Source organism: Lissotriton vulgaris, chromosome 3_1, assembly GCF_964263255.1.
Source record: "Lissotriton vulgaris chromosome 3_1, aLisVul1.2, whole genome shotgun sequence".
Lineage (NCBI taxonomy): Eukaryota > Metazoa > Chordata > Amphibia > Caudata > Salamandridae > Lissotriton > Lissotriton vulgaris.
The window spans coordinates 1,941,287,300-1,941,310,184 of NC_141689.1; the positions used below are offsets into that span (position 1 = coordinate 1,941,287,300).

The window sequence follows — 22,885 nt, forward strand, 5'->3', positions numbered from 1 at the left end:
AGGAGTCATTGAAGGATCTGGTTATATAATTTATAAGGTGTGGGGTTGAAATGTGACGTTACCTATGCTTGGGGATATTCCGGGACCCTGTTTCCTACGGTGGATGTACAAATATATACCCAATATAAGTGATTCCTTCCCCTCGCTGATGATGAATTAGGTACTTCCTACGGTTTGCATGAGATTCTTTGTTCAATTTTATCAGGATTTTATTGTGTTTTATACTGTTTTAACGTCATAAGGCTTGTACAAATCAGATTTTAATAGTATGTATTGTAGCTCTTTCTTTTTATGGCTATATACGCCAAATAAAAATATAATAAACTAAAAACACCCCAGTCAGTGCAAGATTAGGGAAAGTGTTGGATTGCAAGGGGTGAAATGTACTATTCCCACTCCAGTCAGTACAATAGTAAGGAAAGTGTTGGCTAGTGGAGGTAAAAGATGTACTATTCCCACTCCTGTCGGTGCAAAAATAGGGAAAGTGTTGTATTGCGGAGTGGTAAAATTTACTATTCCCACTCCAGTCAGTGCATCAGTAGGAAAAGTGTTGTGTTGTGGAATGGTTAAAACTTACTATTCCTACTTCAATCAGTGGAACAGTAGAGAAAGTGTTGGACTGCGGAGTGGTAACATTTATTATTGCCACTCCAGTCAGCGCAACAGTAGGGAAAGTATTGCATTGCGGAGGGGTTAACATGTACTATTCCCACTTGAGTCAGGGCAAGGTTAGAGAAAGTGCTTGATTGCAGAGGGGTAAAATGTACTAGTCACACTTCAGTCAGTGCACCAGTAGGGAAAGTGTTGGATTGTGAGGGGGTAAAATTTGCTATTCTCTCTCCAGGCTGTGTAACAGTAGGGAAAGTGTTGGATTGCAGAGGGATAAAATGTAATCACTATTTTTCACTCAAATTACTCATTAAAAAGAAATGCTCCACACTCTTTGAATCTATTGGAATGGCCAGGTTTCTCTGATACCTCTCACTTAGGTTGAACCTCAATGCTGTCCAGGGCCACTTATGAACATAAAAAGGTAACGAGTGGAATGCATGAATTAACCTCAGCTACTGTAGCTACGTTTTGCCTCATTTCAGTCCTTTGTTTTTGCTAATTGGGCCACTCCAAACAAGGGCACTGCACTGAATAACACCGAGTCCGGGGTCACTGAGCCAGACATCAGCTCTATCTTAAGTATCTGCCACAGCAGCATTGTCAATTACACTTGTTTCAATCTATACACATTTTGAAATATATTCTAAGTCTCTCTATGGCACAAAGGTGTCTAGAAGGTAAAGACCAAGGACTCTGTGGCATGAGATACCTTACTGAGAAATTCCTGTACTCTATGTCAAACTTGTTTGGATAGCGCACTAAACATCAAAACATGCCTGTTTGCCTTGCAATTTTTTGTTTTGCACGTAAACTGCCCTCCAAACGCAAAATGATGTCATGCTTTTTCAGTTTTGATGTTTAGCGCGTAAACTGCTCTTCAAACGCAACATGATATCATGCATTTTTTGTTTTTATGTTTAGCACTTAAACTGTCCTTCAAACACAAGATGATGTCATCATTTCTCAACATGTCCAAACCTATCCTTGCATATGTACACTATTCTTCTGGAGGGTAACAGCCTTATTTCCCATAGCAAAAGACATGAACATCTAGACTAGTTTCTTATAAAGATGTATACTTTTTGTCATAAAGCCATAATAATTTCATTTAGTACTCTTCAAAAATAGCTTATACCCTGGGCAGCATTTAAATATATAAAGAAAGTTCCTAAGAGTGACGCACACACTGCATAAAATATGATTATGGGGGTACTATTTGTGCTGTGAGCTCTGGACATTTCTTTAAGGTGCTTGCCTCTTTTTAGCGTGTGAAGCTCTTGAAGCACTGCCCAGGCGCAAGTAAAAACACTCACAATTTCAACTTCCGTATCAATATTTTTATATTTGAATCACAAAAAAATAGTCAATAAAACACTTGATTATATTTAAAAACGAATCATCCACTTTGAAGATAACAGTTACTTTATGAACAAAAAGGGTTTAATTGATTTTTGTTTATAAAGTAACTGTGTAGTTTTGACAGTCGGTTGTTTAATTAGGAACATACATGCAGGTCGGCACATCATTTATCAGTGTTGTATTTACTCTGTAAAACAATTCAAACAGAACAGTCTTCCTTTTTATTTCGCCTTCAGCAGCCTCCTTTAATTTCTAACAGTGGACAAACTAACCCATGGTTCACAAAAAATCGCATAAAGCTAGTATCCACAGGTCACTATAAAATTCCTGGATCGCATCAAATTTAGCAGCTTATAGCAGTGGGGTCAGATGACACAGTTGCTTAAGTTGCCTGAGAAACTGTGTTAACATACAAGGTTAGAGAGATGCTCCTTACTACATAAGGTGAAGTTCGAGGTTCTACTTATTTGCATGTTTTCATGTTTCAACTTTTTTATCAATGGCACATAAACATCCGCCATTACGGGTTTTAGAATTTCCCATGCTCCACCCTCCGATGCATTAGGAGCTTTACTGATCTTTACTAATAACCCCTGCTATTCCAATGTCTAAATAGACTGCTGCTATACAGATACCCCTACACAATCCAACACATTTTATCTAGACAATATCATATAAACAGGAACAGATTGCATTCATAATAATACAATATATGACATGACCTAAAACCTGAAGACGGATCGAATGTGATAACAAGCTAACTGATGACGTCTCTATCCACACCATTTTATAAATGGCTACAAGTTGATCCCATGATGAAAATGTAATCTTTCACCGTTTCAAACCCTTCCTTTTCACTCAACAAAGAGTTTCAATGTTTTTTAAAGCAATATGAGTGTTAAGGGACATGCAAGTAGATTCATCAAAGACCCGTTTTGCGAGTCTTTAATAGCGATTCATAAGGAATCGCTATTACAGACTCGCCAAATGGGATTCATGTAGGAATCGCAGAATAAATTGCGATTCCTACACATTCCTTATTTGCGATTAGCAAATTGCTAATCGCAAATAAGGAATAACTCCCCATTCATTCCTATGGGCCTAAAGGCCTAAAGGCCCATAGGAATGAATGGGGAGTTATTCCTTATTTGCGATTAGCAATTAGCTAATCGCAAATAAGATAGCGATTTCAAAGGACACCCTGTAGTGATGGAGCAAGGATTCGAACGTAAAGCGACTTGCTCACATTCAAGAACCTCGCATAATCCATAATCTCATTAATCAACCTGTTTTGTCATTAATAATGCACTTTCACACAACATGCGGGTGTACCAGAGATGCTTGCCTATGTGTCTGTTAATCCTAACGAAGCTTGCATACTACAGGATCGCTGCTTTGCAGAAATCTAGTCTGCGCATGCGTCGGTCATACCCATGTGATGTGACGCACTCGTAGTTCTGGGGGGATTTTTCGCACATGCGCATTACTGCTAAAATGGCCGCTTTGTTTTTAACATGCTCTCTGCTTGCTACTGCCACTTTTGCTCAGCTGTCTATTTCTGCTTAAACCTCTAATTCAATAGATATTATAAAGTAAGGGGTGCAGTGAAGCTAATCCCGGTATACAGTGTGTTTTCGCTTACTTTTCATGTACCGCATATCTGTGGGCCTGGGAGTGGGGAGCCTCTCCATCTTAGAAGTCTGAAAGGGACTCATCACGTGACAGGAGAAACGAAGTCTTGCAACAGTGGAACTCAGCCAGCTGGCTGCCGACACTGAGATGCTCCTGGGAACCTACCCTCTGCCCTAGGAGAAGACTTCGACTTGTACCTGAAATGTATCAAATTATGTGATAATGTTTGTGTGCTCTATTGTTCTCTTTACACGTATGCCATGGGAACTGGAATGTAAGGGGTGGGTACGAAAAATTAAATATTCATTGTGGGAACACTAAATCCTAGGTGAGGACAATGACCTAACCACCTCTCTTGTCCAATCCAAAGTTGGGGATCCTGTCATTTGCAACATTTATGGGTGGTCCATGGACCCGAAAACAGTATAACTAGCCTAGTTTTAGATAGAGAAATTGTCCGACTTGTCCGAGTAGCTGACCTGTCACTGACCCTACGAACTCTATAGGTGATTGATACAGAGAGCTGCGGAGCACTCTGTCCGTAATTTCCACAAACTCCAAGTGGTGGAATAGTCTTAAGTGCTGGCGAAGCACTTTGCTGGGACATTCGAGAACCCAGTTGGGTTACTGGCGGATTCCGTGCAGTGAGGGAGTAGCGCAGGCGTTGCATCCGAAGCTGCAGGTGTTGGTCGTGCCCTTTGATTAGCCCAGTCCTGATCCAAATCCTGAGGGGTATCCTGTCCTGTCTGTCCATGAGCTGTACCTGCTCACCTACCGGCATCCTAAGTCCTTGAGGGTCCTTGTCCTCGCCTTTACCTAAACTGACCTGTGGCCTGGGTTAGTCCTCATTCCCGTCCTAGGTAAATATAATTGTGGGTGTTCGTCTATCCATTCTTCTTCTTCTCTTCCTTTTAATAAAGCATCCTTGCCTATGTCATTTATCCTGTCTTTTCCAAAAGACTTACATGCAAACTGTTTATTAGCTATGTTCCATTTTCCCTTTACCTGTAGGATATTATTGAACTGTTTATTTACTAAGTGTGATCAATTTTACTCTAGTTTAGAACTTATGCTTAAAATAATAACCAGAATAAGGTCTGTTTAAATCATATGTAGCAGAACTAGCGTTCTACTAAATAGTATGTTCTTTCCCATTTTTTCCTGCCTTAGTGTAAGCCTGAAAACTGAATAGCATGTTCCCTGTCACCCTTTCCCTGTAGTTTTCGCTTGCACTCAATAATGCTCACTCTCATTCATAAGTCACTTTTTAGTTCTGATTCTAGTTATTGATATTCTAATCTGTATAAACGTTATTTTCATGGCATACGAACTCTAAAACTTTTACTATATAAACTTTGAAAACCCTTCAGGTGTCTGTGGTCATTACAATTCGTAAATTGTTATGCAAATGTATAAGGTATTTTTGTTAGTCTTATCTCCTACCCACTGCTAGCTCCTGATTCATCGGGAACATAGGTACCTGTGGCAAAGTGGTAAGTCAGGTACTCTGGAAATAGTAGTAAGAGAAACACATAGAACTACTGATGGTGATGTGTAAACTCGTCCGATTCATAAAAATACAGTCATAAACACGTCATGGGCCCAATGCATGTAATTTGGTGAAATAAAGAGTTGGACGACCTGCGCGCTCTATCAGTAATTTTCTGGTAGCAGTAGAATGGTTAGGACTAGTTAAGATAGGTAGATAAGATAGTTTCTGATGAATTGCGAAAAATAAAATGTGCTGCTAAAATTTTATTGCTGCTAAAATAAGTTTTTTCTATTATTACTTTGAAAATGTTATAAAATGTTTTGAAATAACATTTTATGAAATGCTGCTATATTATTACATGTGATTAACAAATTGTGAGTGATTGTTCTATGTTGTTTGGAATCCCCGGGGAAATAGAATAGCAAGTGGTGAGTAGAATCCACTTAGCTGTGAGGTCACTGGCTGGGAGGAAGATTAGTGCATGGTTAGGCAGAACTGGAAGCGCTAATTAGGATTTTCGGAATGAATTATTGAATAAATGATAGCTACGAGTCCACTGTTGAAACTCCCGTTGTGATATCACCTAGTAAGGGTCACATGCGGAAGGAGTAGTAGGTTCTTTGGAGCTTGAGTGATAGCAAAGGAGTCCGCTGGTGAAACTTTTGACTTAGTATATATCCCGGAAAGAAGTGGGTGAGTCAAAGAAGTAGCAGTTCTCTAATGCTCGAGTGAGAGGATAGGCAGAAAGATCTATCTGTAGTGAATGAAAAGTAGACAGAAGTGGTTTACTTACAGTGAGAGAAAACCCTTTTTCCTTTTTAAATCCCTCGAGCACAGTGGCGAAAGTTATACGTTGTTAACTAAATTGAGCACTTGCACTTTAAGAAAAATTAAAAGTTTCCGTTACCTTGTGAAGGAGGGAGTCGGTCGCAAGGCTGCACTGACGTCACTCCGTGCCGCGCTCGTATTGGTTGAGCCAGCGGGTGTGTAGGGAAGCTAGAATTGTAAGGGAGGGGTGAGTGCCGAAGCATGAGACCGTGTCTCGTGAAGGGGCTGCACAGCCATTGGTCGAGAGTATTTGCAACCTCTGTGCTGATTGGTTGCTGTGAATTGAAAGACGTAGTAGCATTGGAAGCACCATAGTAAACAAAAAGGTAATCAATCCGAGCTTGAAGACAGTTTGGAGAGGTGTATGTTGTACCCCGAATTCTTACCTGATCCGAAAAATCTAGGTTTTCATAAAGAACAGATGCTAAGAGGTAGACCTTACAATATGTACGGAAGCAAGAGAAAAATGTCATTTGCCGAAAAGATTCAAAACTATTTCAAAAAAGACAAGCCAATCAGAACTAGAGAGGGTGTAATCATTCCACCCCCTAATACTCTCGCATCATTTATGATGTTTGACAAAGGGTATCATACCTGTGTATGGTTGGAGAATTGGGTAAAGTATACTGAAGATGACGGAGTCTTAGCATTTCCCCTTGATGCTACCTTTAATAGTAGAATCCTGTTTAACTTGAGGACCCGAATGAATGACTTACACCCCAGACCCAGATTAACGCAATATGAAGCTTTAAAGGAATGGGAGATTGAGGCTCTAGAGCGGGACAGACCCCGAATGGATAAGGAAGTGAGCAAATGGTATCCAAAATTGCAGCGGGAAACAAAGGAGAAAAAGATGAAACAGTGGAGACAGAATATGATGGTCGAGGGACTATTCCCGGAATTCGGAGCAAAGGAACTAGAGGGAGGAAAAAGGACAGAGAAAACCCGACATTTAATGGCTATGGGGGATTCAGAAGATGAATACTTGGAGGATTCATTAATGAAAAATCCACCTCCCTATGCTGAAGAGTCTGGGCCCCTAAGCTCGAAAAATCAATTTTTCCGACATCCTAGAAGTAGAAGGGCCAGTGAGACAGATGTAGCTGGTACTGGTAGTAAACTCAGTGGTAATGATGGATTTTGTAGGCCTGGCACAGCGATCCCAAATTACCGACCTTTCGATGATGAACAACCAGGTTTGGCAATCCCAACTGCCCCGAGTATATACCCTCCATTAGTACCCCAAGTAATGCATGACAACTCTATGGAAAGGGTTTTACATGAACGAGAAAAGGAAGCATTGATTAAACAGCGAAATGAACTTATACAGACTATAGCTCAGATAAATCCCAGTCCTGAAGCCTTGACAATTCCAGTCACTATTGGTCCAGTTGTTCCTCTTTATGGGGATAGACAGGCTAGTCCAAGAACTCCAGTTATTACGACAATTGTAGCACCGCCTAGAAAAGAGCCGCTCATAGTTGATGATCAGGCAAGCGAATGTGAGTCTGTGATCTCCCTGATGGATCTGCCCATAAGGGAACCTGAAACCAGTGTGCCACGGTCGGGAAACCAGACTAAGGCAAAGGAGGTCCTGATAGAAAAAGCTTCAGGTACCCGGAGTGCCACTGTAGTGACCCCGGAAGAAATAGAACGATGGTCCAGAGAAATGGAAAAAGAAACTCCTCAGGCGAAACCATTAGATATATACAAGCTAAGAATAGAGCTGGAGGAACTGACGGCTGGGAACGTAGGAATAGACAGGTTAAATACCTTTGATGAAGAAGAATTGTTGTTCCTATGCAAAAGCCTTACCCGGAACACTAGAGTGTTCCATTAAAAATTAATGGACACAGCCGCAAGTATGGGAATAGATGTTAGTCGATCCAAGGTACTACAGAAACCCTACAGAGCCGAATTTTCCGACAAAGATTTAGAAAATATGAATGTGTCTGGGAAGAAGATACAGATAAAGTAATTGCTGAACATAATACAGAAATGGGGAGATCTAGACAAGTGGAAAGCCAGGTGGGCAAAGAAAAAAGAAGACAGTAAGGCCAAACCAAAGACTTCTGAATATGTTCTAAAGGAAATGGACAAGGCAGAAAATCTGTATCCCATGAGAGAAGTACCAGGTGGGAAATATGTACATGTCCCATGGTCCCCACAGGATATTGTGTCCTTTACAAATGACTTCCCAAAATTAAGAGAAAAACCTGTCGAATGGTATCGGCAGGTTGAGCGATTCGTGAAGGTTCAAAAATGTCTCCTGAAGCACCTGGATGGGTTCATTGACATTGTAGTTCCTGTAGACTTGTGGACAGAATGCAAAATTGCAGTTGATTGGCCCAGTGAAGCATATGAAAGAGACTCCAGAACCGGAGCTCCCTCGCCAGAGGTAATGAGAACGTATGATAAAGTCATACAATACCTGAAAGAGAAAGTGCCAGCAAAGGAAACTGATTGGACCCGAATAGATAGAACTACCCAAAATCGTGATGAAACAGTGCACTCCTACTATGAACGACTACTAAAGGTATTCAAAACCTACAGTGGAATCGATAATATTGAAATGAAGGATATGACCCATTTCATTTACCGATTCGTGTTGGGGTTGAGGCCTGAAATATCCCAGTGGATCAGGGATAATAAAATCTGTTGGCAGGGAAAACCCATAGATGAGGTCCTCGAGTACGCTAAGTACTGTGAGGATGAGTTGGAGAACAAAAGAAAAGCCCTGAAGGAGAAGGTGATGTGGGCACAAGTAAAATTGGCTGAACAATAAGAGAAACAGTTAAGTAAAATGAATAATAATGCTCAAAACTCTACTTCTGGGGGGGGGGGGAAGCCTCGAGTAAAAATGAGGAAAGAAGAAGCCAAAAATAAATTTCCCTGTCACGGGTGCGGTCAGATAGGGCACTGGAGAGACGAGTGTCCACATTTGCAGGCTGGTAATGCCCCCATAAATGGTTTAAATCGACAGGTGCAGAAAGAGGGGCCAAGAAAGAACCAGCAACAGGTAAAACAGAATCAGTTGCCTCGAGCTCCTAGACCTAACTATAAGAACCAAGCTCAGCAGAATGAGGGGGTCGAGGTATGGGAAGGAGGGGATGAGAGAAATGCAGCAACTTCGCAATTCCTGTTAAATGATACATTCCTCTGTGATGAACCATATTGACGGGGCCTGAGGGGGGAGGACGAGGAGTGCGTGCTTGGCGCCTCCTTACCGGTAGACCAGACAGGGCCATACATTGAAGGAAAGGTTGAAGGAAATGACGTCACCTTTCTGTTGGACACTGGTGCTACCCGTTCAACTGTAAGAATAGTAGACGTTCCAAACCTACCCCTCTCGGGAGAAGCTATCCAAGTAGTGGGCATGTCAAATCAGATAATCAGTACTCCAGTAACTGATCCAATGGAGATTTCTATAGGGAACTTTAAAGAAATGCACAGATTTGTTGTCTGTGACTCTAGTCCTGTGAATTTGCTGGGACGTGATTTGTTGTGCAAAATGAACTGTACCATCTTTTGCACACCAAAGGGCGTCCAAATTCAGACCCCAGATGAAGATGGACTGTACAAATTGATGTTACTGAGGCCCGACACAGAAATTAAGACACTGACAATACAGGACTTACCTGAAGAGCTCCAACAAAAAGTGATACCAGATGTGCGGGATTTCACTTGGAGAGATGTGGGATTAATGGCAAATGTGGACCCAGTTAAAATAGCCATTAAGACAAATGCTGTTTACCCGAAAACCCGACAGTATAAAATGAGTGCAGAAGTGAAAGCTGGAGTTGCTATTGAAGTCAAAAGGTTGCTGGAGGCAAACATAATACAGGAAGTAATGAGCAGTCCTTGTAATTCACCCATAATTGGAATTAAAAAGCCTAGTGGAAAGTACAGGGCAGTGCAGGACCTGCGAAAGGTAAATCAGATTGTTGTACCTTGCTGTCCTATTGTGCCGAACCCTGCAGTGATCTTGTACCAGATTCCATGGAATGCGGAATGGTTTACCGTTATTGACTTATGTCACGCATTCTTTTCCATCCCATTACATCCAGACAGCAAATTTATTTTCTCATTTGAATTCGACAGTCATGTCTACGTCTGGAATCGTGTCCCCCAGGGGTACACAGAAAGTCCTTCGATTTTCAATCAGATTTTAAAAAGATGCCTTGAATCACTAATCCTGCCTAGAGAATCAGTTTTGGTCCAGTACATAGACGACCTTCTAGTGGCATCTAAAAGTCGGAACGACTGCGTTACTGATACCATTGCCTTATTGAATCATCTTGGCAAGGGAGGACATAAAGTATCACCTGACAAATTGCAGCTCTGTAAAAACTCAGTGAAATATCTGGGGCACCAGATAGAAAAAGGTATCCGGAAGGTCACATCAGAAAGAATTAGAATAATTCGAGACATGGAGTTACCTATAACCCAGAAAGAAGTTAGAATGTTCCTAGGAGTTGTAGGGTACTGCAGACAGTGGATTGTGGGAGTTGCTGTTCTAGCCAAACCATTGATAAAAATGACCAAGAAAGGAGTACAAGATCCAGTTGAGTGGGATGATGAAAGTATGACAGCCTGGATAAAATTACAAAATTGTCTGTGTTCAGCTCCTGCATTGGGAATGCCTGACTATTCCAAAAACGTTGAATTGTTTACTGATACACAAGACAATTGTGCACTCTCAGTCCTAACACAAGAACATGGTCTGACCAGACGTCCGGTGGCATATTTTTCAGCTACTTTAGATCCGGTGGCTGCTGGATGGCCTGGATCCCTGAAAGCAGTAGCTGCAACTTGCACTAGTCTAGAGCAAAGTGAAAACATTGTTATGGGACATCCTGTAACTGTATATGTTCCACATTCAGTTGTGATTCTTCTGACCAGAACCAAGACTCAGTATCTCACACCCAGTCGGCTGACTAAGTATGAAAGAATTCTTATAGGTGCAGAAAATGTGATAATTTCTCGATGTAATATACTAAATCCAGCAACCTTGTTACCAAACACCCAAAGTGCAGAAGTTGAGGGTGAAATGGAGCATAACTGCATTGACCTAACTGAATTTAGCACTAAACCACGTCCTGATATAAAAGAAACAGCCTTACCAGTAGAAGATCTTGTAATGTTTGTGGATGGCTCCTTTTAAGACATGAGGATGGAGGTCTGAGTGCTGCCTATGCGGTAGTCACTCTAGAAACGACCCTGGAAGCATCTTACTTAAGTGAAATAAAATCTGCCCAAGTAGCTGAATTAATTGCATTAGCAAGAGCTTGTAAACAAGGGAAAAACAAGAGAGTAACCATATACACTGATAGCCAATATGGTTACGGGGTTGTGCATGACTTCGGCCAGTTGTGGCTGCAAAGAGAATTCATGACTTCCTCAGGTACCCCTATCAGAAATGGAAAAGTGGTACAGAACCTACTGGAAGCAATCCAGTTACCCAAAGAATTGGCGGTGGTCAAGTGTGCTGCTCACAAATCTGGCAACGACGATGTGACAGCCGGAAATCGATATGCTGACCAAATTGCCCAATATTGTGCACGATACAAAATGTCACTAAAAATCAAATTATGGGGAGGCGGAAACAGCTGCCAACTTATGGTGTTTGAGAATGTATCTACTTGGAAGGAACTGAAAGAGTTGCAACAAGCAGCAGAACCAGATGAAAAGGAGAGATGGGAGAAAGATGGATGTCAACCTAGGGATAGGGATGGTGTCATTGTTTGTGGTAATGGTACTCCTGTATTACCAGACAGTATGGTTGCTCCTATTGCCAGACTCATACACGGAGACTCACACATAGGGAGGGATGTGATGGTCCGTGTTTTTCAAGAAGTGTGGTACAATTCGAAGTTCAGGAACATTGCAGAGGCACTTTGCCAGAGGTGTTTGACTTGTCAGCAGTTTAACCCGGGGAAAAGAACGGTAGTGGGACAAAGTACGATTGGAAAGGCAGAAGGTCCCTTTATCAGACTGCAGGCTGACTTTATTCAATTACCCATGTGCAAAGGATATAGGTACGTTCTGGTTATAGTCTGCCTATTCTCAAGATGGGTGGAGGCCTACCCAGCAAAGAAAAATAATGCTATTACTGTAGCCAAATTGTTACTAAGGGAACTGATATCTAGGTACGGTTTTCCAAAGACAATTGAATCAGACAGAGGTGGGCATTTTGCCAACAAAATATTAGATGATCTTTATAAAGCCTTTAAAATTACCCCAAAACTGCACTGTGCATATCATCCAGAGGCTTCTGGAGTAGTCGAACAGGTGAATGGCACTATAAAGTCAAGATTGGCAAAAATGTGTAACTCTAAAGGATTGAACTGGATAGAAGCTTTACCCCTTGTCCTGATGGGATTGAGAAGCATTCCAGACCGAAAGACAGGTCTGAGTCCCCATGAGATACTAATGGGAAGAGTGATGCAACAGGCATGGGTACCAGGACACAAACTGCTAAGTATTTCTGATGATTTGGTACTAGAATACTGCAAGCAGCTGGGTGACCAAGTGCGTTCTATCTCTCACCAGATTGGGGAGGACGCCGTCGCCTGGCCAAGAACTCCAGTTCATAATCTGAAACCCAGTGATTGGGTTGTGTTAAAGAAACACACCCGGAAGAGTTGCCTTGGACCAAAGTGGGGAAAACCAAGACAGGTGATCCTTGTCACCACAACTGCAGTAAAATTTGCGGGCGTACCAAAGTGGATCCATGCCAGTCATACTAAGCGGGTGACCAGAGGAGAAGCGACTGAGGCTGAAGGTAGTGCAGCTGAGGGGTCTCTAGATGAGGGTCTGGAACTAGCTGATGTCGAATTACCAAGCACCAGTCAAGACGAATGGTTCCCAGCAGACGATCTGATTCTTGATCCAATAAGAACCAGAAAGTATTCCTACCTAGATAGAGAGTGGGATAGTGAGGACGAGACAGGAATAGACGGAGAAAATCAGATTATCGAGAATCACATCAGACCTGATAAGGAAATAGGTCAAGTAGGGACAGACCAAGTCATCGACACTCCTCCAAAGACTCCAGAAACTGAAAAGGGACAGATAGTAATTAGGGCTGAAGTTTATGCGGAAGAAAATCAAGGGTTCGAAGTGCATGAACAGGAACAGATAGAAATATATGAACGTGTTCAGGAGACAGAGTCTGAAACAGTTGAAAGTCAAAGACAAATCCAAAATATACCTGAACAAGACCAGCTTAGAAACTAGGCGGAAGAAACTGAAGAAGGGAAAAAGATTCAGTCGAAATAACAGTGCCACAACTAAACGAAAATAAAAGGGCCCGTGAGGAGAGCCAAACTACAGTGACAGCTAAAAGACTCAAGAAGAAGAAAAGTGAACCCAGATACATAAAAAGACTGAAACTAAGATTAAAAACAGTAGAAGAGAAATTAGAAGACCGAAAAAGGGCTGCCAGTGAAAGACAGAAATCAGGAGTCCAGCCAAACCGACGAAGTACCAGGATAAAAAGACAAAACAAAAATTATCAGAGTCCTGAATGGACTTATCTGGTGTTGGAAGAAATTGAAGATCTCGAAATAAGCGACAAAAGTGACCAAGACTCAATTGCTGATCAGGGTTCCAAAGAAGAAGATCCAACCTGAAAGTGAACCTACGTAAGCCTCTTGTTTAAAGTTACAAAGAGGGCTTGGAAAGCTTCTTTTGAGCCATAATGTCGGATTCAAATGTGAATGGAAGACCTAGAGGAAACTGTTGTAAAACCTGCTGCAAAATATGTTTATGTAGTGTAGCCATAGTACTGATATTATGGATAGGACTAACAATTACCATTCCATTTATGATAGTAAAGATACTAACCTGTACCCTACTAAACAAATGACGCCAGACACAGAAGCTGTACAAAACGAAGAAACACCACGAAGTGTAGAAAGACGTGAGAATACAGTTAGCCTGAAACAAACTAGACCTGACTTAGATGCATCAGATGAGGGAGGACTACATTATCATAGAATCAAAAACAGAACCCATTTAAATGTAGTTGCAAATCTTTTAGTGCACTATGTAGAAGCCATGTAAATAGAAGACTGTTATGTCTGCATGAAGCTACCTACTTCTGTAGCTGAAGGTGTGACCTATCACCATCTACCCCTAACCTATGGAATTTCCTGTAGTATATTAGCAAGCTTATTTTACAGAAGTACCTCACAGTACTACTATTCAAACTCTGACGTAATTTTTTCTGAACTTCCTATTCGGGGAAACCTGAACATTGTACATATTAGAAGTAATGTGACTCGTTATATGGGAGAATATTTTCTGACTATAGGTGACATAGATTTAAATGAAGCACGCAGAAGTAATTTGACTTGTTCATTACATGAACAAGAGAAAATGTTCTTAAAAATGGCAGAGAAGAGAAGAGAGAGTTTCCAGAGAAAGGCAAATGATAAGAGACAGAAAACCCCTAAATGGGCTGAAAACATGGAAAGCACCTCAAATGGTGAAGCTAATCCTGCACTGTTGCTGGACTTCGAACGGATAGGGCAAACTCTGTCTTCATAGAGAAAAGACTAGCTATTATAACAATGTATTCATCGGTTCCAGTGAATGCGAACACAATTACAAGGTAATTGGAGGTTGGGGTTTCAAAAATGGGTCAGAACCTGTGTTTCCCGGAATGTATTATATATGTGGAAACAAGGCTTATTTCAAATTGCCAGATCACTGGTATGGAAGCTGCTATTTTGGCATTGTCTTCCCGAAAATATACCATGTGAACAACGCCGCTGGAAGCAATGAAAATACTAATGGTTTAGTACGTAGTAGACGAGAAAGTGTAGGAGAAATTATAGGTGATATATTTAGTGCACTGATACCTGGAGTGGGAGTGGTTCTGAATACTCACCGAATTTGCAAATTGTCTACAGTAGTGGATCGGTTATCAACTGACACTGCTGCTGGATTCCTACTGGTCAATACTGAAATGGTTGCGATCAGATCAATGGTTTTACAAAATCGACTTGCTCTTGATACCTTATTGGCAAAAGAGGGCGGAGTCTGCAGGATGTTGAAAGCGCAACATTGTTGCACTTACATTCCTGATAAGAGTGTTGAAATTAAGAAATATGTGAGAAACATTACTAATCTGGAAAAGGAACTCAAACCACTGGAGGTTGACAGTGCCTGGAAGAGACTAACTGATGGTCTCTCTTCAATAGGTAGTTGGTTTTCTAACATAGGTAGAAGTCTTGTGGGAAAAATACTGATGCCAGTGGCTGGAATAAGTTTGATTGTGCTGATTATAATAATTTGCTGCAAATGTCAAAAATGCAGAAAGAAGTATAGTGTGAATAAGAGAGGAGTGAAGAGGAATATTGACGAACTTGAATTAGAAGAGCTGAGAAACCAGATTTATAAGAAAGCCAAGAATTCCCATCCTAATAAGGATGCAGAGAAGAGGCTTAACAATACGTTTGTGGAGATTGAAATGAGTGAGATCTGTAAGAAGTTGGCATCTGTTTCCATTAATAGTGATGATAGTAAATATCATCAAAGAGGGGATTGATGGAGCAAGGATTCGCACGTAAAGCGACTTGCTCACATTCAAGAACCTCGCATAACCCATAATGTCATTAATCAACCTGTTTTGTCATTAATAATACACTTTCACACAACACGCGGGTGTCCCAGAGATGCTTGCCTATGTGTCTATTAATCCTAACGAAGCTTGCATACTACATGATCGCTGCTTTGCAGAAATCTAGTCTGCGCATGCGTCGGTCATACCCATGTGATGTGACGCACTCGTAGTTCTGGAGGGATTTTTCGCACATGCGAATTACTGCTAAAATGGCCGCTTTGTTTTTAACATGCTCTCTGCTTGCTACTGCCGCTTTTACTCAGCTGTCTATTTCTGCTTAAACCTCTAATGCTATAGATATTATAAAGTAAGGGGTGCAGTAAAGCTAATCCCAGTATACAGTGGACATGTGTGTGGTGTGTAACATGTGTGTAACATGTGTGTGTAACATGCAACAGAAAAAAATGCACTAAAGTGCTTTTTTCTATTTTTTCGCTATTTACCACGAAGTCAGACTTCGTGGTAAATAGCGACCAAATATTGCGAATTCGCAATTTCAAATTGGTTAATGAATTGCATTTAAGGAATCTCTATTAGGGATTCCTTAAATCCAATCCCTCGCAAATATGCGATTTCGCAAATAGCGATTTTTGCATTTGGGATGATGAATCCCAAATGCAAAAATTGCACTCGCAAAGGGCCAGATTTTCAGAATCTGGCCCTTTGTGAGCGCAATTTAGCTTCATGAATTGGGCTGATGGAGTGGAAAATGTGGGTGGAGGAAGTGAGCCCCATGTCAACTCGATGAGACCAGCGACCCACTCACCAGGCAGCTATGGGCTAAATTCATACCCGAAGACAGTTTGCCAGAGACAGAATGGTAGCAAAGTGGTTAGCATGATTTATAACATTTACAGTCAATGGCAATGTCTTTTACTAGGGTCAGCCTCGCTGTTACAACATTCTGCATGGTGAATTATTAATAAGAATATTTTGCATGAGTGTGCAAAAGATAAGATTTTCAGTTCTTAATAGTCCTGTTGCATTTTATAAGCAACATTGTGATGGTAAATTTTGCATCATGCTGGGTTACGCAAGCGTCTGCGCAAAACTGAGATCCTGTGGGTGAAAAGTGAGTGGGACAAGCCCGTACTTACCGAGACTTTTTATTGTAGATGACTGTCTTGCTGCACTTACTGAATTAAGAAATCGAGAATAGTTTATACCTGCAAGACAAAAATAAACGAATCTTACATTAAAATGAGCACATGAAATAAACTTTATTTTGCATAAGATGCAGTGAGAATAAGCAGAGGAAAGGTCCACAATTCCTAGAAGAGGTGGGTCATACCAAAGGACAAAAGAACGGTCTGGTGTGCTTTTCTCCTGGGAGTTAATCTCTATGAGATTATGCTGCTGCTGGTTAGTATTGGAGTGATTAATCTGGAGATTCTGTTTGTTACTTTAACACAAATGCTCACGAATTTCATGGTACTACTAGCAATTTCCTTTTTAATGACCTCAATTTCCATTTGTGTTTAGCCCAGATGATATTTCTCTATTTGATCCCTTGCAAGGCCCGATTTCTCCTCGGTTATAAGACCATTGCAAAAGTAATATGCTTTTAATGTTGCCCCAGTTTAGTAAGATATTGATGCCACAATGTCCTGTTATGTTATGTTATGTTATGTTAATAGGGACTTGTAAAGCGCACTGTCACCATAAGTTTCCTGGCGCTGATTATATATGATGTTGTTGCGATGGACCAGGTTAGCAGGCCTGTACAAACAGCCAAGTTTTCAAGGCCTTTCTGAAGCTCAATAGGTTGCCGCAGGTCTTGTGGTCATCAGCTTTTATTTATTGGTGACAAGGTCCTCGTTTGAGGCCCAACAGTGCTATTTCAGCAGCAGGGTTTATCGTTAGACATCTCAGGGTACAAAAATTCCTAAAGGGTGCCAAAACTATCTCCCTGACTGCAGGGCCGGTTTTAGCACTGGTGACGCCCTGTGCGACAATAATTTTTGGCACCCCCACACCACATGACCACCTCTCTTCGGATTCTCTTACTACCACCGGGCAAGTGCCCCTCATCTCTCCACTTATAAGTTGTTGCTAAACACAGCACCCTCTGCCTGAGGTCAGATCCCCCTCCAGAGGTCAGCGGCAGGTGTGGCCACACCGGTCGCCCTGCCCTAAATCCGGCTCGGCCTGACCTACAGATGCAGTGAATTCTGTTGAGCTATTTTATCATATACAAAGGAGTTTGATGTGGTATTATCGCATATATAATAATATTGTAATCAATACATATTAGTTCCTTTGAACATCTCATGTGCTGAGCCAGAGAGACTTAAAGCTAGGACATTTACTCTCACAGATGCGATATATTATTGTTTAAATGAATCCAGCACCTGGTATGTCTGTGAGGGTCCCGGTCTCTCTGGTCCAAAGAAACATTATTAATATAATCACTGCTATATGTAAACCTCTTCTTTCTTCTATCAAACTTTGCTACTGAAAGTATTCATAGAATACCCTTATTGTTGAAACTCCATCTATCCTTCATTTAAGATAACATTTTAATAGGTTGAAAAAATATACTGGAGCATTTCTAGATTGATGGATGCAGCGCAGACTCCAAAATTGGCAGATGCCCCATCTGCTAACCTTACGGTTCCTTCATCTTATTTGGAGGTGGGAAGCGGCAGCTGGCTCTGCCATAGGAAACAACATGCTGGTGAACCATACACTCAGGACTGCCAGCTGACACAAATAGTGATTCAAAAATATTGTGTTTGAGAAGGGTCAGCCCTCGTGTTGAATGGGCCAGCCCACGTGGGAAATAAAATGTAAAAGAAAAATGAAACTGCAAGGAAGTCCTCCCCCAGGGATAAGGGTCGTCGAGCCCCTGTGGCACCAACACATTTCTTTTTTTAATATATGCTTACCCTGGTCGGGCGATCGTGCCACCCTCCAGGGGAAAACACCTGTTAAAAAAACATGTTGTTAGGGAGTCGGTCCTTCAAGCATACTGGTCGACCACCTTTGGGGCTATGTACATTTTTTTAGAAATGTGTGTCTTCTCCTAGGGGTCCGATTGCCCCCATAATCCCCCCCCCCGTCAAACACACTGATTTAAGAAAAAAAACTTAGTAGGGAGTTTAGAGAGCGCCCCTTCATCCGTCGGTCTGTTTTGTAATTCTCATTATTCTTCCACCCAGTGCAGCATGGGACAATGGGTCTGGCTACCTGTGCCTTCGGCTACCTTCACTGTGAGTGATAACACTGTGAAGTTTCACAAGGATCACACCTTTTCCTTTTTTTCTGACCAACAAGTTGAGAGGTGTGAAGATGTCTGCCCACCTGCAATGAATGATTGTTTGCAATTGCTCCAGTTTCCTAATTAAACGGAACAAGCAGGTTTACAGTACGGAACCCAATAATCTGAAGGACAGGAACTCTTTCCGGTATAATGAACTCATCCACAGGAAAACAGTCGGTGTGGAGCCGGCAGCTGATGGAAAAGGACTAATTGTGGTTCTGAAGAAACGAGCAGGTCAGCGTTAACTAGTCACTGCCTATAAAAGAATCACCACTAACAAGAACGGCCGGGCTACCCCGAGCACCATACGTCACATCCTTCATAAGAACAACTACAAGAAGGACCTGCGCATGACAGCTCTCGGTCTTGCCAGTGCCATCTTCAGAAGCCAAAAGCCCGTGGTGGTTAAGAAGAAGCATACCAAGGCTACCAAGACTGCATAAAATGTTTCATAGTTTAATTAATATAATGATAAAACAAGGATCAAATCTGTGCACAAAGTTGCAAGGGCAAATATTTGAATGTGTGCAGTAGACATTTGCCTTCAGGAAAATAATCTCATACTACCCTTATATCACCACGCTACATCATATAGCCCCCTCCTTGTCCTCTCTGTACTTATATTTGAATTGTTATGCGTGAACTATTTGATCCTATGAATATTTTACTACCCATGTTTGACTCATGATCTGATTGTTACCTTTCCCTATAACTGTAAAGCGCTCTGATATCCTTTAGGATCTAGGCATCGCTACATAAAACTTTATAAATAAATAAATATATGGCTCAGCAGCTCCTCGAAACAATAAAGATTTGTGTAAGCCATGACAAATTAAGCATTGACAAACAGGTCTGGAGATCGCGGCCACCCTTTTGTCTTGGCAAATGGTTGTTTAGCTACCTGATTTGCTAGTGGGAGGTAATATTTGTTGCCCCCAAGCCTAGTTTTTGGCTTTATCTGAATTAAATATGTGTTTTTACTTGTATCGTACATAAAATACCCCCTGCTTCATGTCAGCGCTATAATAAATGAACAATGCCTGTAGTGAGCTCCCTCTTTGTACTCTGATGTATGCTGTGGTATTGGGTATCTGACGATGTTAATCTTTTTTTCTTGTCTTTGGTGAAGCTACAGCTGCATCAATAAGATAAATGCTTTTCTTTTTACTGTTCGTTAAGTGGTTTTAAGCTTTGACACAGACATCTCACAGTTGCACGCACCCACAGACTAATTTCGAACCTTACTTCTGACTTCTACATAAGACAACATTTTAGACGGATGCTTTTAGACAATCAGCAGAGATTGCATTTTGGTGGATTACTGCTGTCCAGGCCCTAACTCAAGTTAGGGAGGATAATTCTGAGGCAAGATCAGATACTGAGAGAGCAGCTGAGGGAGCAGAAAATTGGGCAGAATTTCAAAGTGATTTTTCAGTGGGCAGAGTTCCATCTGATGACTCATCTTCCAGTGATGATGAGGAACATGGTCATGGAAGTCATAACGTCCTTTTGCAAACACAATCTGCGAGCGGAGGGTCAGTAGCAGGGTGGAGAGCCGGCACGTGAATATTAATTGACACCTGCTGAGTTGCTGGTTTGCTTCAAGTCATGCTCAACAAGAGCTCATTCACAACCCTTATCGTGGGGGTGTTCTTCGTATACGTGCTCCAAACCTGTTGGGTGATGTACAGCATTGTGTACACAAAGCCATGTAACCAGCAGACCAGCAACTGCATTCTGCCCTACCTGAGCAGGAGATTGTACGTGTGCTTGTGCATGTGGATGTTTCTGTATGCGTACTTGTATGCGCCCTCTGTTTGTGTATGAGAGCGTGTGCGCACATTTGTGTGTGCTTGTGCATGTCTGTGTGTGATGGTGTGTGTGTGTGTGTGTGCATGTATTTGTGTGTACGTCCTTTGGTATTTTTGTTCTGGAGTTGTATCTTCTTTAATAGGAGCATTGAGGTCCTGATGAGAACTCCCTAACAATTGGAGTTCGAAACGCGTGGACCGCTAGTTCGTATGCCATAAGATCTCAAAAATTAGAAAAAGAAGTTACAGGCATAACAAACTTAATTTTCTATGGCTTTTGTATATATAAGAAAGTAAATGTAAATAGATCATTGTTTTTCTGTGTGCAAGGGAATGTTTGAATGTGGTGAATGAGTGGGATTGAAGAGTTTTCTTTGAATATGTACAGTGTCATCTATTAGTCATTAGATAAAATGTTTTTGTGCGTGTTGGTTGTGATAAATTGTACAAAGAATATAAACTAATTGACATATGGTTTTTAAATAATATAATAAAAAATAATTTATCCTGACTAAAGTAGGAGTCTTAATCCCATGTTTGGTTTAATTCCAATGTGCTGTGATAAATAAGAAGAAGTGTATACAACAGTATTGGCAATTGTTCAATTCAGCATTAGGTCAGTGGCTTGGCCTTACTGTTGGGAGCCCGTGCCCAGTAGTGTTTTCTTGACCTTAGGGTGGCCACCAGTGTACAGTACAGTCCCCTGCCTGACCCCAAGATGGCTTCCATATTGGCCCCCTACACGTTGTTTTACTTCCCTGGGACAACAATTGGACATTCACCAGACCTTGAACCTATCCCCTACCTGCCTACACATCAGGATTTGGATCCTGCGGAACTTACCCCAAACTGTGGAGACCTAGCGATTTGGCTGATGCCCGGTGGAGCTGCACATATAGCTAAAGAGGAGATGGGTTGTGGACTCCCCCCCTGCCGTCACCCACCCAGCCGGACCTTGGGCAGATTTTCCCCTCATCTCTACGTCCTATCTTCCTCCTATCCCTTTACCCTATCCCCTTACCCTTCCTTACTCCATTCACCTTGTCCCCTATGTTCTTTAAATGCTTTTCTTGATACTTATGTAACTTTTAACTGATGTAAATTGCAACATTATTGTTCCTCATTTAAGGCGCTCTGATTCCTTTGGGTCTAGCCAGTGCTATATAATAACTCATTAATGAATTTTGTCACCATTTAGTACTCTTTCTCTCTTTGTCTACCTCCCTAGCTCCTATCCCCTCTCCCCTGAATCTCTCATCTTGCTTGCTAGTCTGCATAGCCCCCTGTCGTGTGTGCCCTTTGACTACGCACTCCTTCTCCCCTTGTTGGGGAAAGATCCAATATTTATACTCTGGAGTCTCAGCAAACCTGCTGGGAGAGTCCACTGCGCCAACGGAGCCACTCACAGCTGAGGTATGGTCTGGCACCCCTTGCCAAAGCACTCCCTCTCCCCTTTTTGGGAAAGGATCCAGTATGTAGGCCTTTGAGTCTCAGAGACCCCGCTGAGAGAGTCCACTGCGTAAAGGGAGCCTCCCGCAACTGAGATAGGTAAGTGATACCACTTCCCCTGGGATCACAGCTTACTGGACTTTGGACGTTGCTTTGACTCGTCTACCGGTTTTTGTCCCTGTCGCTCTTCCCCTCCTCTTTCCCGCCTTCATTACCTGTCTACTTTCCCAGCTCCTTCCCCATCCCCTGAATCTTTCCCCCTGCCTGCTTTTCCCCTTACGTATTTGTGCTTTTAGTTTATCTCAACCTTACAAGTAACTATGTTGCCAGGCTCTAATACCTGTGTAACCTTTGTAACAATGTAACCTGTAACTATGATCTGATGCTCATGTAAAGCGCTCTGATATCTCCGGGTCTAGCCAGCGCTATATAAAACCTTTAAAATAAATAAATAAATACGTCCATCTCTTTTTGGATGTTGACTTCCTTGAGAAAATTGTGCACAAAACACATTTTTGTGCTGAATAGTTTCTAAGGGAGCATGGAGGCACTCTAAGCCTCATTCTAGGACATACCATTAGACTCCCACTCACTTGGGAAGTTAAAGAAATTTCTGGGAGTAGTGCACAAAGGAGGCATAAAGTCTTATTCATCTACTTGCACGGTTTGGGTAATGCACATTTTTGCAACGACCATTAGCAGAGATTGTTTTTTGCTATGGCAGCATATGCTGTATTTCTCTGATTATTCTGCTGCATTGTCCCGGAACCATCCAGGCTATGATAGGTTGATCAGAATCTGGCTTGTTG

General features: G+C 41.7%; 1 protein-coding gene and 1 pseudogene across 2 annotated transcripts in view; one reads left to right on the forward strand and one right to left on the reverse strand.

Moving 5' to 3' along the window:
• Positions 1-22,885, reverse strand: part of LOC147728656 (kynurenine/alpha-aminoadipate aminotransferase, mitochondrial-like) — a 486,130-nt gene that overhangs the window by 423,435 nt on the left and 39,810 nt on the right. For both annotated transcript variants that reach the window (XM_086962430.1, XM_086962432.1), the window contains exon 2: positions 16,652-16,720. In XM_086962430.1, the coding sequence (XP_086818556.1) occupies positions 16,652-16,720 (69 nt within the window). The remainder of the gene's footprint in view (positions 1-16,651; positions 16,721-22,885) is intronic.
• Positions 18,846-19,259, forward strand: LOC147728657 (large ribosomal subunit protein eL28 pseudogene; annotated as a pseudogene).